The sequence below is a fragment of the Podarcis liolepis genome (genome assembly GCF_965112155.1).
Source record: "Podarcis liolepis genome assembly, chromosome: 12".
Taxonomy (NCBI): Eukaryota; Metazoa; Chordata; class Lepidosauria; order Squamata; family Lacertidae; genus Podarcis; species Podarcis liolepis.
Window position 1 is genome coordinate 45,289,493 of NC_139563.1, and position 14,481 is coordinate 45,303,973.

The following is a 14,481-nucleotide window of genomic DNA, read 5'->3' on the forward strand; positions in this document are numbered from 1 at the left end:
TGGACATGATTGAATTATATTAACTTTGTTTATCCGTCTGAAGCCAGGGCTGTTACAAATGAAAATCTGCTGCCACGTTATGGGATGGAAGATAATTATGAAAATGGAGTTTATATAGGAGAGATAAATTTTACAGTCCATATGCTAATTGCACTCTTGATTGAGAGAAGCTGGCAGCAGTTATAAAAATGCACCACTTCTATGTAGGAAGCATTCTGTAACCCCTGATGATTATATTTAAGCTACGGGGAGGCAATTTATGTCCCAACAATACAGACATAACCTTGGAGGGTCTCTGGCTCCAGCTTTCTGTGCAAAGCCCTTCCACTGATACCATGGGTCACACAGGGTCAGATCCTCTGGTTGCTTTTTGGCAGCTAAGAAAGGCCTACTTGTTACCCCCTGTGTCTCACTCAGTTTACAGCCCCATGCAGTTATTTAAGCTGGCACAGGATCCCTTGGCATTTCTGGCTTATATCCATTAGGGCACCTCCACCTGGGTATTGTAGTTGAGAGGGCACACAGTGCATGTGTCTGCAAAAGCATGTTAGGGAAAAATTGAGAACATTATAAACTAAATCAGGTTGCACTTTTGCTTCACACCAGATGCATTGTTTCTTGAAGAAGAAGAAAACATGATAGGCATTTTATATTGAGATGGGAACACAACACAACCCTATAAGCAAGAGCCCTTTCTTCCCACGAATATTTGGAAACATTATAAAGAGGAAACTTGCTCACATTTAGGAAATGTGAATCTCTGAATATGTATTTCCACAGCTGTGTGTATATACATGCTTGGTCATGTGTGGTTTTTCCCGATACTATAAGATGCTGAGCACCACAGCTCCTTTTGATTCTGAGAATTTTAGGTTTCTGTTCCCTCCTTATAATAAGATTGATATAATGAAGACGAGTCCCTTGCTTGTGCAATCAGAGACAATACATAGGGCAGTTGGTATTGTGAAAGGAGTTCCACTGTAAAGCTTGAATTTGTCTTCGTGGCGAAATTTGACTTGTCTTGCATCTGTTTTCAAAAACGTTCAAGTTTTTTTAATTACTTGTAAAAAGCTTTGTTCAGGGCATGATAAAAACGGTTTTTAAAGGGATCAGAGTAGGAAGGGGACATCTTAGAGCCTTTAGCACAAAAAGTGAAAGTTTTTATCAGGCCACAGTGAATATAAATCTTTAGTATGACAGCTGTCTTTCAGTATTCTGTATTTTGTTCCTGCATGCATTTTCATTTTGTACTATGATGTTTCCTTTTTGAAATATCTACATCTTACTTAGCCCGCTTCTGCTGAATACCAAATGCACTTTGACATTTAGATGCAGTCTTTTAGTTCTGCCCTTTTCTTCCATAGCTGACAAGATGTGATGACAGATTGTTTTTTAATGGTTTGGAGAAGTTAACCCTTCCTCTGTTTTTTTCCCCCCTACTCTATCAATTTGCTAGTGGGATCCAATTAGGAATGGGGGAATATGTCAATCTCTCTCTTAGTTTCTCATTTTCCCCATCTTAAGTTCAGCTTGCAGCATTTTTTGCATCAGTTTGCATTGAAAACAAGCAAATTCATTGCAAACAATTTTTATCAGCTATTGATTAAGTGGGTAAAGTTGCTAAGGGAATACACCTTTGCCCTGCTCTTAGATTTGGCTCTCCAGTTAATACAGTGTTCTAATCTAAATATTATTATTTTTTATGTGAAATTTTCCATACAAGGGTCACATCCACACCGTACATTTGAAGCATTCTTATACCACTTTCAGAGTCATGGAGAACTGTAAGAATTATTAAGGGTGCTCAGATTTGTTACGTCTGCAAGGTCAGATTGTAAGTCTGCAAGGTCAGCATGCAGGATTCTTGCGGAAGCCTGACAGCTAACAAGGCATAAGAGAGCTTTAAATGTATGGTGTAGCTATGACAAAGAACAATTATATGTTGTTATTTGATTATTCATATTGACAGCTAATATCCCTTAGCTGAGTATTGCTCAGGACCGCAGTACCTCAAGGACCGCCTTTTCATATATGAACCTACGCAGACCCTGAGATCATCTTCTGAGGCCCTCCTTCGTGTGCCTCCTCCTCGAGAGGTGCAGAGGGTGGCAACACGAGAAGGGGCCTTCTCTGCAGTGGCTCCCTGTCTGCGGAATGCTCTCCCCAGGGAAGTTCGCCTGGTGCCTTCATTACACACCTTTAGGCGCCAGGCAAAAACATTCCTTTTTAACCAGGCCTTTGGTTGATCTGATTGACATCCTATACCTTTTTAAAATGTGGCTTTTTGGGGGGGTTGTTTTTATTCTGATTTTATATGTTGTGATCTTTTCTGTGAACCACCCTGAGACCTCCGGGTATAGGGTGGTATATAAATTCCATAAATAAAAATAATAATAAGTGGCTCCACTGTGCTCAGGCGCTTCCTAATTCTGCCCTAGGGTGAGGATGATCTTAGGTGTATTCGGTAGGAGGCTGGAGAGGAGGTTCACATAACAGAAGCTCTGCTTCACTGAAGAATAAGGAACACTAGCATTGATTTGATTACAATGCATATTGCAAACTCCTATAATCAAAAGAAATATAGAGAAAAAAGCACTTCCTTATTGAAATGGTTCTAGGGGTTGCTCGTGCGTAAGCCGGTGCTTATCTCCCCAGCTGGGTGCAAACACCCGGCTGGGTTGCCTAAGTGAACCTTTTCTGTCCGGACAGCCACTCACCCGTGGCTGACTCAATCGCTGGCAGAATCTGTCAGTGGGCGTTTCTTAAACTTCTTCCAGCAAAGAAGCTCTTTGATGCCTAGTTTCCTCCTACTCTTTCTGTGCGAAAGCCTTCTGCGCAAGGAGGGCGTGGGCAGCGGAGGACCCCTACTCTCCCCGCTGGTCCCAGGCAAGGAGTCATGGGACCGCCTCGCCGCTTCCCCCCTCTGCCCCCCTTCTCCACTGGTGCTACGCTGATTCTCTTCCCCAGAAGATGGGCTGCTTCTCCCGATCCCTGGACGCTCTCTGGAAGCCCTCTGGATTTTGCTCTCTCCCTCCGGCACTGATGGCAGTTCCCTGACACTTATAGTTGTGGGACAAGGGATCCTGAAGGAGACAAACGGTAGAAATCCTAGTGTATTGTAGTTGGTATATTTGTTATTTAAAAACAAATACACCTGCTTCTCCCACTGCTTTCCCCCAAGAAAATAAACATCAGTCAGTTTTTCTGCAGATTGATGTTCCATTTTAGCGGAAAACCGCAAGTTTTCCCAGGGACAGTGGTGGGACAAGCTAAAAACCTCTCAAGCCCTTGCTCAGAAACCATGAGACAAGCAGAAATCCTCTTCGACCTGTTCTTTCTAGACACAGAACAAGCAGAAGTGTGGATGAGCCCAAAGTGGGGTTTTTTTAAGGCTGAAATGGGAGAAGATGCTGTAAAACATCTTGGCCCTACAATTTTAATTTGTTGTTCCCTCTTCTGTAACATACTGAATCTAATGGAGTAATCTTGGAAGTCCACCACAGCTTTGTTTCCGCATACCTGAAACACACTCCCTTTAGAAAGAAACACATTTCCTCTATCCATTTCCAATAATTTACATCATCTGTGGTTTTCTGGAATGTCCTGTCTCTCTGTGTATTGTGACACATAAAATTGCCTACCTTATGAATGTATGTGCCTGGCAGCGAACATACAGTATAAAATAATTTCTGCTAAACGTTATACGTAGAATAATGTGTGTCAGCATCAGTGGCTTCTCACATATTGTTTATTCCTCCACAAGCAGCACCATTCTCGGTCAGCTGTCATTTTGTGACAACAAAACAGCAGCAGTACCATTTCTCCAGAATTTGACATTTATATCTCCTGGAGCAACAAAACACAAAGTCTTTCTGGACATTTTAGAATTTTTTTGTCTTAAAGGAAAAACATAGCCTTGCATTTGCTTAAAAAAATTGTAGGATTAGATATAGGGATTATTCCAATCACTTTTTCCTTGTCCTCCTTTTATGGTGACTCAAACAAAACTCATTTTAGTTATCCACACTAGACAGTATACCATCTCGCTTCAATTAAATGTATGCCTGATTAGACTTCATTGTGGTGAGCTTTTCTTCACATTTTGAATAGAGAATGCGGGCCCCAAACCAAAGCACCTTATTTTAACAAGCAAATTATTTTCGTAGTCCTGTGTCACAAGTATTAATAGCATTTACGCCATTCCTTGTAAAGAAACAACTAAAAAATGTGTAAAAAAGAAAGAAAAAGAGGAAGTAAATATAGATTCAGATGTTTGAAACTAAGAAATGATTGCAGGTCCAGGAGGTCAGGAATCTGCAATAAAGACAGGACAATAGTTTGGGATTGAAATGGCCACAACTTTATTGATTAGAAATGTCAGAAGCTTTTGGCATGGACATTGAATATGTATCCTGAATCAACAAGCCCAATTGCTGGCTGATTATTCTATCTTGACTAAGAAATAATTATTTGAACCGTGAGTTATATGCATTTACATAAACTTCATAACACAGTAGGACTTACTTTTGAGTAAGCAAACATAGTATTGCATAGTTACTAACTAAATAACAACAACCTATGAATAAACAATATGTATAATATGATACTAAGGCTTTACTTTATCAGGCTTTCAGGGTTTTAAAAAGGAGTGTATTGGCAGCTCGTGTGTATTTGGTCCCACTTAGAGCCGTTCTATGTATGTCTAGCTCTACTGGGTTCAGTAGGGTTGCATTGCTTTGTACAATATGCTAAGTACAGTGGTGCCTCGCAAGACGAAATTAATCCGTTTCGCGAGTCTCTTCGTCTAGCGGTTTTTTCGTCTTGCAAAGCAACCCTATTAGCGGATTAGCGCTATTAGCGGTTTAGCGGCTATTAAAGGCTTAGCGGCTATTAAAGGCTTAGCGGATTAGCGGCTAAAAGGCTATTAGCGGCTTAGCGGCTTAGAAAAAAGGGGGGGAAGCGGAAAAAAAATCGGAACACTTGCAAGATGTTTTCGTCTTGCAAAGCAAGCCCATAGGGAAAATCGTCTTGCAAAGCAGCTCAAAAACGGAAAACCCTTTTGTCTAGCGGGTTTTCCGTCTTGCGAGGCATTCGCGGGGCACCACTGTATAGGATTTGCAGCATTAGCATATTTTTGAGCAATTATACTTGTGTCAGAAACCAAATAGTTGATTTATGTGAACACAGTAGTATAACAAACTGTTGCAATGAGTGAATAAACCACCCTTCCATCTTTAAGTGTAACCTGTTGCAATTGAGTCTGGATGTTGTGGTAGAGAATGTTCTCCATTGCACCCAAGGAGGTGTTTTTCTAGGAAGCAAAAGAAATAATACATTTTTCCAGGAATTTATGAATCATATATAAGTGATTGGGGAAGGAAAATTCTTCAGCTGGATGGAGAACTATTCTGTTGTCAAAAAGCTGGCTGAGTGATTTGAGATATTAACTTTAGCAATTGCCAGGATTATTCATCGTAGAGTAGTATTATGCGTACTGAAATAATTTATGAGGTGCCTGCTTTCATTCAAGTGAGGAAAATAAAATATTTACAGTGTTTGAAAGACTCACTATACAATAGTGTGGGCAAGGTTAAAGCAGTTTTCAGTAACACAGTAATTGTTATAATTTCTAACACATTTCTCTTGTAGCTATTAACCGTTGCCTCAAGATGCAAACAGGACTTTTAAGTAGAAAGCAAAGACCCACTTTATGCCCTGTTTTCTATATTGAGGTATAGGCACAATGTTGCAGCCTAAAGATATTTGGAATATTCCAGGATCTAGGTGGTCCTCAGCCAGTGATGTCCCAACTCTGCCTTCTGCTCTGACCTGCTAATTTCTTCCTTGCTCATCATCACATGCTCCCTGTGCAGTGGTACTTTTGGTTGTCCCTTCCCTACTTCCCACTCATACCCTTTCCTTTTTTTACCCACCCCTCTCCCTGTAACGAATCCACTTTTCTGTGCTCTTAGCTGTATTCTTCTATCCTTTTGATACTGCCTCCAAAGTTTAAAGCAGGGGTCATCAGAGCCACTAGACCTCCCCATTTGGGTGGCCACCAGATGATTTTCCCCATGGCATGCCCACCTGCCTTATGCCTGGTGCCATGTTGTTTCTGGGCCAAAAAGGATGTTGCAAGCTCTGCCAGTCAGCTGATCAGTGCCTGCAAAGCCCTTTGCCAGGTGCTTTGAAGCCCCAACTGTCAGCTGATTGGCTGGGTTTCAAAGCACAGTGCAGGGTTATCTGCAAGCACTGACGGTCAGCTAGGATCATTTCCCCTTTTCGCAGAAAGCTAGAGGCAGCACTTTGAACACAAACCACTTACCCTTCATGGGGAAGATGTGGTGCTTTTAGGAGCATTTGCCCCTCTGCAGAGATGTCAAGGGGGTTATTTGGTGAGTTCCTGTTGCTCTGTCCCAGCTTCTGCCATCCTAGCAGTTTGAAAGCACACTAGTGCAAGTAGATAAATAGGTACCGCTGCGACGGGAAGGTAAACGGCGTTTCTGTGCACTCTGGCTTCCGTCACACTGTTGCGTTGCACAGAAGCAGCTTAGTCATGCTGGCCACATGACCTGGAAGGTTGTCTGTGGACAAACACTGGCTCCCTCAGCCTGAAAGCGAGATGAGTGCCACAACCCCATAGTTGCCTTTGATTGGACTTAACTGTCCAGGGGTTTTTTACATTTTACCTTTACCTTTCAGAAAGCTTCCTGTAAGGTGCATTCCTGGTGTTAATCCGCTGATTAGTGCTGGAAGTGCTGTAACCAGCAGCCTCCTTTGAACTTTGGCAGGCGGGTGGTCCTTTGCACCTGTCAAAGTTGGCCTGTGAGGGCTGGTGGAGATAAGGATCTGGCCTGCTGACTGGATCCAATTGCCTGGTTTAAAGCATTTTCACATCCCTAAAAATCTTACTTTCACAATTTCTGACGCAGTAGCCTTGTTCTAGGGCAGCCAGTTATGCACCGCTACAAAGAGCACACAGAATTGCATAAAATTTACATATGCTAGGTTATGTGGCAATGATATAGGAATTAGATGGAAATTAGAAAATATCTGAGCTGATGAAGTCCACATCCAAGATTTTCAGGAACTGCCATCCCTACTTCAAAACTGGCAATTGTTTTTAGAAACAAAGAATGCTTATTTCCCTAGTAATTGGGCCATGGGAAGTGTTGTTTTCTTCTTAATCCCAGCAGGCTGTCTTTGAAAATGACTTTGGAGGTCTTGAGCAAAGAACATGAATGGAATTATTTAACATTTCTGATACTAGAAAAATCTCAAGAGGGTCCAGCAGTCATTTACATTAACTTGTCACACCTTATGAGAAGACTTGCCTATTTGCAAGTTGTAGAAACAGTAGGCAGCCCCTCTCCCTTCCCCAAATAGAATAATTTGCTCTCTGTGATCGGTAGGTATGCTATATTGATACTTTAAGACATGTTCCTTTTAGCAGAAAAACTAATTCCTAGTACTAAAATGCAGCCATGTGTGTGAAGGGCATATATTTAATAGCTGCAACAGTGTGAGGGAAGGAGTGTTTAACATTTCCTCACTGGCAGCCCCCCCCAATCAAAATTGCTCTCATCCAAGCTGTTTTCCTCACCTCTGAAGGGAGAAAATGTAACACATGTGAGAATAAAGTCTTTTTGGCACACACAGTTCAGCTGTTCCATATGAACATCCATCTTTAACAACCCCAGACTAAGTCAGACGTTGGAGATCTGTGAGTGGCCCTCTGGTTTCTTTATTCTTTATTCTTTCTTAAAAGAATGAAAATAAAAGATACAGGGCTGAAGGGTGATACCGTCCAAGACCATAGCACAGGAGGAGAGGGTATTCCAAGTCATTTTCTTAATGTAAATCCTCACCCCTCTTCCCATTACTGTTTGGAAACATTTATAGATACTAAGCCAACTCCTTAATTATGTGAGAACTGGAAGTAGTCTACTCAGGCTCCCTCCTAAAACCCACCAATGAAGGAGAGCCAGTGCTGTGACTTGCGCCCCCAAACTCCCATGCATTCCTTGTCTTTCTGCAAACTTCAGTGGTTAGCGTTACAGCCAGCCAACCTGTGCTGCTAAACTTCAGCTGCTAGGAGGAAAGACCTTTGCCTGTGTTTGCTACAAGGCTCTTCCTTTCAATACAACCGCACTGCTCCAGCATCTTTTGTGTCTTCACCATTTGTGAATTAAATGGAAGAGAAATGTTTTATGGAGGGAGGAAGTCAGGGCAGTAAATTATACTGACCATTTAAAGTTAAGACTTCTAGCATGATGGTGAGGAGAGGAGAAATATCCCTGTCTTTCAAAGACTTTTCTCTCCCTACTTGAGTGGAGAGAGGTCTGCTGATCTCCTAGTGCTGGCTCTGATTAAGCTTTACTGAGATGCAGTCCCTGAGTGCCTACCCTCCATTGTAGATGGGCCTTGAAGGCAAAAGGTTGCCCACTCCTGATTTAATCCAAGAAGAGATTTTTTTAAAAGGCTTGATCACACACAAAAAATAGTCTCCATGTGTACAATTTTGGAATTCCAGATATTTCATATGCTGAACAGAAATGTCACTTTTTAAAGATTCCAGACATCTTTCCATTAAGGTACATCAGTTCGATATAACATCAGTGTATGATACTGGCAATCAGTTAAGAGGTACTTCATGAAGCATGGCATTTATCACAGTGTCACAAGTTGAATTGCTTGTTCATTTTTCTCTATCCGCTTTTCATGTAGAATTTATTTCAGAGCATGATCAAAGCTTTACTCTTCATTAGATACTGCATTAGCTAATTTGACTTTTGGCAACCCACATCCTTGTTCCTATTAAACACCATCCATAAATTGAGATAAGGATTCTGCCAAAACGTTTAAGAATTGCATGATGGAAATATACTATTGGGTGCATTATGCAACTGCATTCTAGACTGCTGGGTTGGTAAATTTGAAGTTTAGAAATGCTATCTTATATACTTGAAAATAAAAGATGGCATTTTAAAGCACCTGAATATTGACAGAAATACGAGAAAAGACAGCCTTAAGGTCCATTGATCAAGGATCAATGAAGGAGCTGTCGTGTAATTTATTATGGCTGATTAGGGGTTTGTTCGTTCGTTGTATTTACATTTCTAATACTTGCTGGATACCAATTCATGTAGCTGCTTATCAAGAGTTCACCAGGTATTTTCACAGTTGTAAGGGACACAGGGGGCACTGTGGTCTAAACCGCAGAGCCTAGGGCTTGCCGATCAGAAGGTCGGTGGTTCGAATCGCCGCAACGGGGTTAGCTCCCGTTGCTCGGTCCCTACTCCTGCCAACCTAGCAGTTCGAAAGCACGTCAAAGTGCAAGTAGATAAATAGGTACCACTCCAGCAGGAAGGTAAACAGTGTTTCCATGCGCTGCTCTGGTTCGCCAGAAGCAGCTTAGTCATGCTGGTCACATGACCCGGAAGCTTTCTGCTGACAAACGCTGGCTCCCTCGGCCAGTAAAGCGAGATGAGCTCCGCGACCCCAAAGTCGTCTGCGACTGGACTTAATAGATTTTCAGGATACTGCATTGTTTCCAAAATAGTACCATGCTTTTGCTACAGTTGTGCACAATCACAGGACTCTCAAAGCATTGAATATGTTTGCACATCAGCATACTGGATTAGTTTCTATGTCAGCAGGAACTTTGAATCCAAAGGACCATGTTTAAAGTTCTGTTTGAGCTCAGAGGCTTTTTCCTGGCCATCTCCCATGCCCCCCTGAAGGTATACAAGGGAATAGTTCTGGAGCTGCAACTAATGGTGAAAATAATGAAAACCGATCTCCCCCACATAGAGTGCCAAAAGGGCATGTTGGATCCATGATATAGGTGAACTATTTTGTTCTTCACACTTGAAGAGATAAAATAACATGTCAAAATTGTTTTAGTAAATATGGTAATCATCCATGATAAAGTTACGAAAGTTTTAAGCAACACCCACTCCTCTTATCAGTCTGGTATCCTGGGCATGACTGATAATTAGAATTAACATAGAAATCGGTCCAGATGCTAAGACGTGTTGAAATTGAGTAAGACTGTAGTCGGTAGTCTGCTGTGAATTACAAGAACATTTTCTGTGGTTTGGTTGGTCTTTTAGTTGGCGACACGAAAGTGATCTTGAGCTTTAATAGTGTTGTTTCTCATTCTAAGCCCTTGCAGAGCAGCACTATTCTAAATTGCGAGACTTAAAGTCATTCTGCTTTTCAAACACATGTTCTACATGATGATTACAGGGTGTATGTCTTGGTATGAGGAAAACAGGATAGAATTAACATGGCTCCCTGGTGTCAACACTAAAATATCCTCCTATTTTGCCATCTGCCAAATGGGTAAGAAGCAAAATGTCAGTGTCTCTTTCACCCTTGATAATTGCAGCACTATCAAACTCTTCGTGGACTTCTGCCAAGTGCTCAGAGAGCCAGTGGAGCTGGCCTGTTCTGCAAAAAATTACCGCCATGAGCAACAGGAGCAGCTGTGTTTCCACATCAGTGTGTCCCTCAACTTTGCTAAAAAATTAGATATGAATTCTTGGAATTTTGAGCAGATAATTTGATTTCTACAGTGACAGCCAGCCACTATTGCATAGATAAAATAAGATCAATCCAATTATCAAGAGAGGTTAGGAAGGAGTGTGTTCAGGAAGGAAATCTAATTGAAACTTTGTTATAAACCGTTGGTGGTTGATGAATTAGTAACAATCTAACTTATTTATGATTTTATTTTGAAAACTTGTACCAAAGCAAATTCAATGTTGCTTACAATCCAAAACATCAAAACAACAATGAACTATAGCGCACCCCATTAACATTGCTAGTTTTAACATCAAAGTCAAGCCTCCATAACACTTTCGCTTGTCCCACTGCTTTCCCCCAGGAAAACCCACTGCATCAGAACAAACATCAATCAGTTTTTCAGCAGACTAATGTTTGTTCCGATTCAGTGATAAACAGTGGGTTTTCCGGGGGAAGTGGTGGGACATACAAAAAATAAAATAAAAAATAAACCGTCTTGGACCTGTGCCTTGAAAACATGGAACAAGCAGAAAACATCTTGGACCTCTGCTTTCTAGGTATGGGATGAGCAAAAGTGTGGATGGGCCCTAAGAAATGAAAGATAAAGCAGCAAAAACAAAACAATCAGCTAAAGCAGCCTTTTAAAACAGCCACATTTTTACCAGCCACCTAAAACAATATAGTGATGGGGCCTGGCATACCTTGCTTGCCCCGACATAATCCCTGTTACGAGGTCAAGATTCTGATTTATATAACCTATATGCAGAGTTAATAGGGCACTCATTTGTATATTGTATATTTACAAACAAGAAATTAATGATCAAATTAGGCATGGTGTCACATAGAGCACATTGGGATTTTCATTTTATTTTACTTAATAGCAGGTGCCAGAGAGGGGAGGCTTTTTCTCAGAACCGCAGCCCAAAAGGAGGAGGGAAGGTTTAACTTTTCCCTTCCCAGCCATGATCCTGACTGAAGTGCCTCTCACACACTGCTGTTAGCCCTAGTTTCTGCTTTTCCCTCAGCACCCGTAAAGAAACGACAAAGTCCCCAAAGCAGCGTGTGTGTGAATTTCACTTTGTGGTTTGAAGCAGTCAGTCAAACCTTTAGCCACAGTCTTCTGGTTTCTGGTAAAATGCAAATAGAAATACAGTAGAACCTTAGTTTTCGAACATAATCCGTTCTGGAAGTATGTTCCAACTTCTGAAATGTTCGAAAACCAAGGCACAGCTTCCGATTGGCGCAGGCTCCCCGGAAACAATAGCCAACAGCTGCATCGGATATTCGGGTTCCGAAAAACATTTGAAAACCGGAACACTTACTTCTGGGTTTTCGACGTTCAGGAGCCAAAATGTTTTGAGTACCATGGCGTTTGAGAAGCAAGGTTCCACTGTACAATTTCTAGTCTTTGTTTACATACATCACTTGCCAATCTTTTAAAATACACTTGCAGCATATCTCTCTGTTCTTTGTCCGTTTGCCGGATGTCAGGGAACTGACATCGGAGCGAGAGGCGAAGGGGAGGCTCCCAGATGATGCTGGCGAAGGACCCAGCAGCAGGGGGAGAAACAGCTCAGTAGAGGGGGAAGCTAATCAGCGCAACACCAGGGATAGAGGGGGGCAGATGGGGGAATCAGAGAGAGGGCTCCAGGACTCTTCACTGGACATCAGTGAGGAGAGCCCAGGTCCTCCACTACCCACGCCTTCCCTACGCAGAAGACTCCCGCGCAGTGAGAGGAGGAGGAGACTGGGTGTCAAACAACTTTTATGTTGGAAGAGGTTCAAGAAACGCCCACTGACGGATTCTGCCAGCGACTGAGGCAGCCACGATGAGAAAGGGCTGTGCAGTCAGAAAGGTTTAACAAGGCAAATTAGCCCAGAAAGGCACCAGTTTACGCACGAGTAACTCATACCCACTACACCTAATCTCTGGTTTTCTAATCTACTTGAGGTACAGCACTACTTGTTACTGCAGAATAGGCTATCTTTGGTTTGGGGCCCACAACAACTTCATGGATGGATGGAGGACACCTAATGGACCAAGTGACATTTAAGGATTTACTTTCTCCTTGCTAATATCTGTGAAAGTTGACATGGTAGATATATAGTCTTATCCTGTCAATGTATATGTAGATTTTTCTCCACTATCACTTACTCCCTAGAACAGGCACCCCTAAACTTGGCCCTCCAGCTGTTTTGGGACTACAACTCCCATCACCCCTAGCTAACAGGACCAGTGGTCAGGGATGATGGGAGTTGTAGTCCCAAAACAGCTGGGGGGCCAAGTTTGGGGATGCCTGCCCTAGAATAATGCAGAAAAATTGCTGTTCACTTGTGTTGCTGATAATGTTCATGTTATACTTATCCCTTGTGCGTTTTTAATCGTTGATGATAATTTCTGCACACAAATACATGCACTCATAACTGAATGGTATTCTGTTTATCTCTTCTCTCCCTGTCCCCCCAACCAGCATTTAGCACTAGCTGTGAAATTTCTTATGGCATACGCGATTGCTGATAAACCACGAGACATCCAGATAAAATTGGCAAGGCTGGAATTTGAATCTCTGGAGGCACTCAAGCAGCAGGTAAGAACTAAGAATATTGTAGGAATATTGCAGGTGAGAGAAAGATGGAAATTGTCACTACTCTCCTTTGTTCCTACTGAGTTTTGTTACATACCCTTAAAGCTTCATAATGCATTATTGCTACCAACATCCAGTTTTTAATGGTGTAAATGATGGCTTGGCTGTATGGATACATGCCAATATATACAAGACCATTTCTTCTCTTGGCATTTAATGTCTACTTACAATGTCAAAATAAAGGAGTATTTCTAGTGCCAATGCACATTCATTGAGTTCTGCATTTGAGGCCACATTATTTGTCATTAACTCTTGTCTTTTCAAACTTGCCTAGGAGGCACATCAACTTTCTCAGCTTCTCCTGCTAAATTGCTCTTGTTATAGGTCCATCTCACCAGCCTTCCCCAGCTGTAACTGTACTGCTAAGCCAAAGCAATTTGTTGTTAATTTGGATTAAAGCAGCCCAAAATAATTTGGATAACTCAACAGTAACAAAAACAGTTACATCTCAATAATATTAAAATCTCACATAATAGAATACCCACACCTCTCTTATTCTGCCATCTCTTTACTACCTCAGACCAGTGACCAGAAACCCAACTAAACAGGAAAACTTAAGCTGGCTTCCAGAAAAAGTCGGGCTTGTGCTTTTGAGGCAGGAAGGATACTATAAATGTAGAGCAAATGCTGAGGCTGCTTCTTGCAGGCAATTTTTCTTGTTGCTGCTGATCTACTTAAGTTATTTTTAAAAACAACAGCTTTGTGCTTCTTTCATTCCTTAGGGCTTCTCTTCCCTTTCCTGGGATTGAAGAATTTAATAGTCTCAGAGTTAAGAAATATCTACCTGAACATTATCTACAGGTCCAATTAGCATGTATAAGAAATTAGCTATTGTTTTCTCCAGGCTGATGTATTCAGCCTTTGAAGAATTATCCAATTATTGGCAGCTTCTACTGAAAAAGCCATCCAAATTGATGGTATTATATATACATGCAAATGCTAATAACTGACTTAGGAAAAGTGAGCATGGAAATTTGAGACCATTCCACAGGGAAGCAGCCTCATCAGTTTTCAGATGAGATTCAGATACATCCTAATTCCAGTAGCTTGGAAAAAAAGGGAGATCCCTAGAAGGTTTTGCATATGCTTTAACTAGATGTGCCTTATATCTGAATGCTGTGTCAGAAGTTCCATTTGAGGCATTTCTCTTCCAATTCTTGGTGTGTGTTCCCATCCAGGTCAGGGCTCTCTTCAGTAGTAACTGCATATCAGGCTGAAGATTGAATCTAAGGTGTTACTGCTCAATTTTGCCTTCCTCAGATGCATTTATTGAGAAGAAACCATGGCTAGACAGCAGCTTTGCATA

General features: G+C 41.7%; 1 protein-coding gene across 6 annotated transcripts in view; it reads left to right on the forward strand.

Moving 5' to 3' along the window:
- The window catches only part of ANO10 (anoctamin 10), a 100,507-nt gene that overhangs the window by 42,877 nt on the left and 43,149 nt on the right, over nucleotides 1-14,481 (forward strand). For all 6 annotated transcript variants that reach the window (XR_014517674.1, XR_014517675.1, XR_014517676.1 and 3 more), the window contains one exon: nucleotides 13,002-13,118. Coding sequence is in view for 3 of the 6 variants with exons in the window: in XM_083468184.1 (XP_083324310.1) it covers nucleotides 13,002-13,118 (117 nt within the window). In the remaining 3 variants the exon portion in view is untranslated. The remainder of the gene's footprint in view (nucleotides 1-13,001; nucleotides 13,119-14,481) is intronic.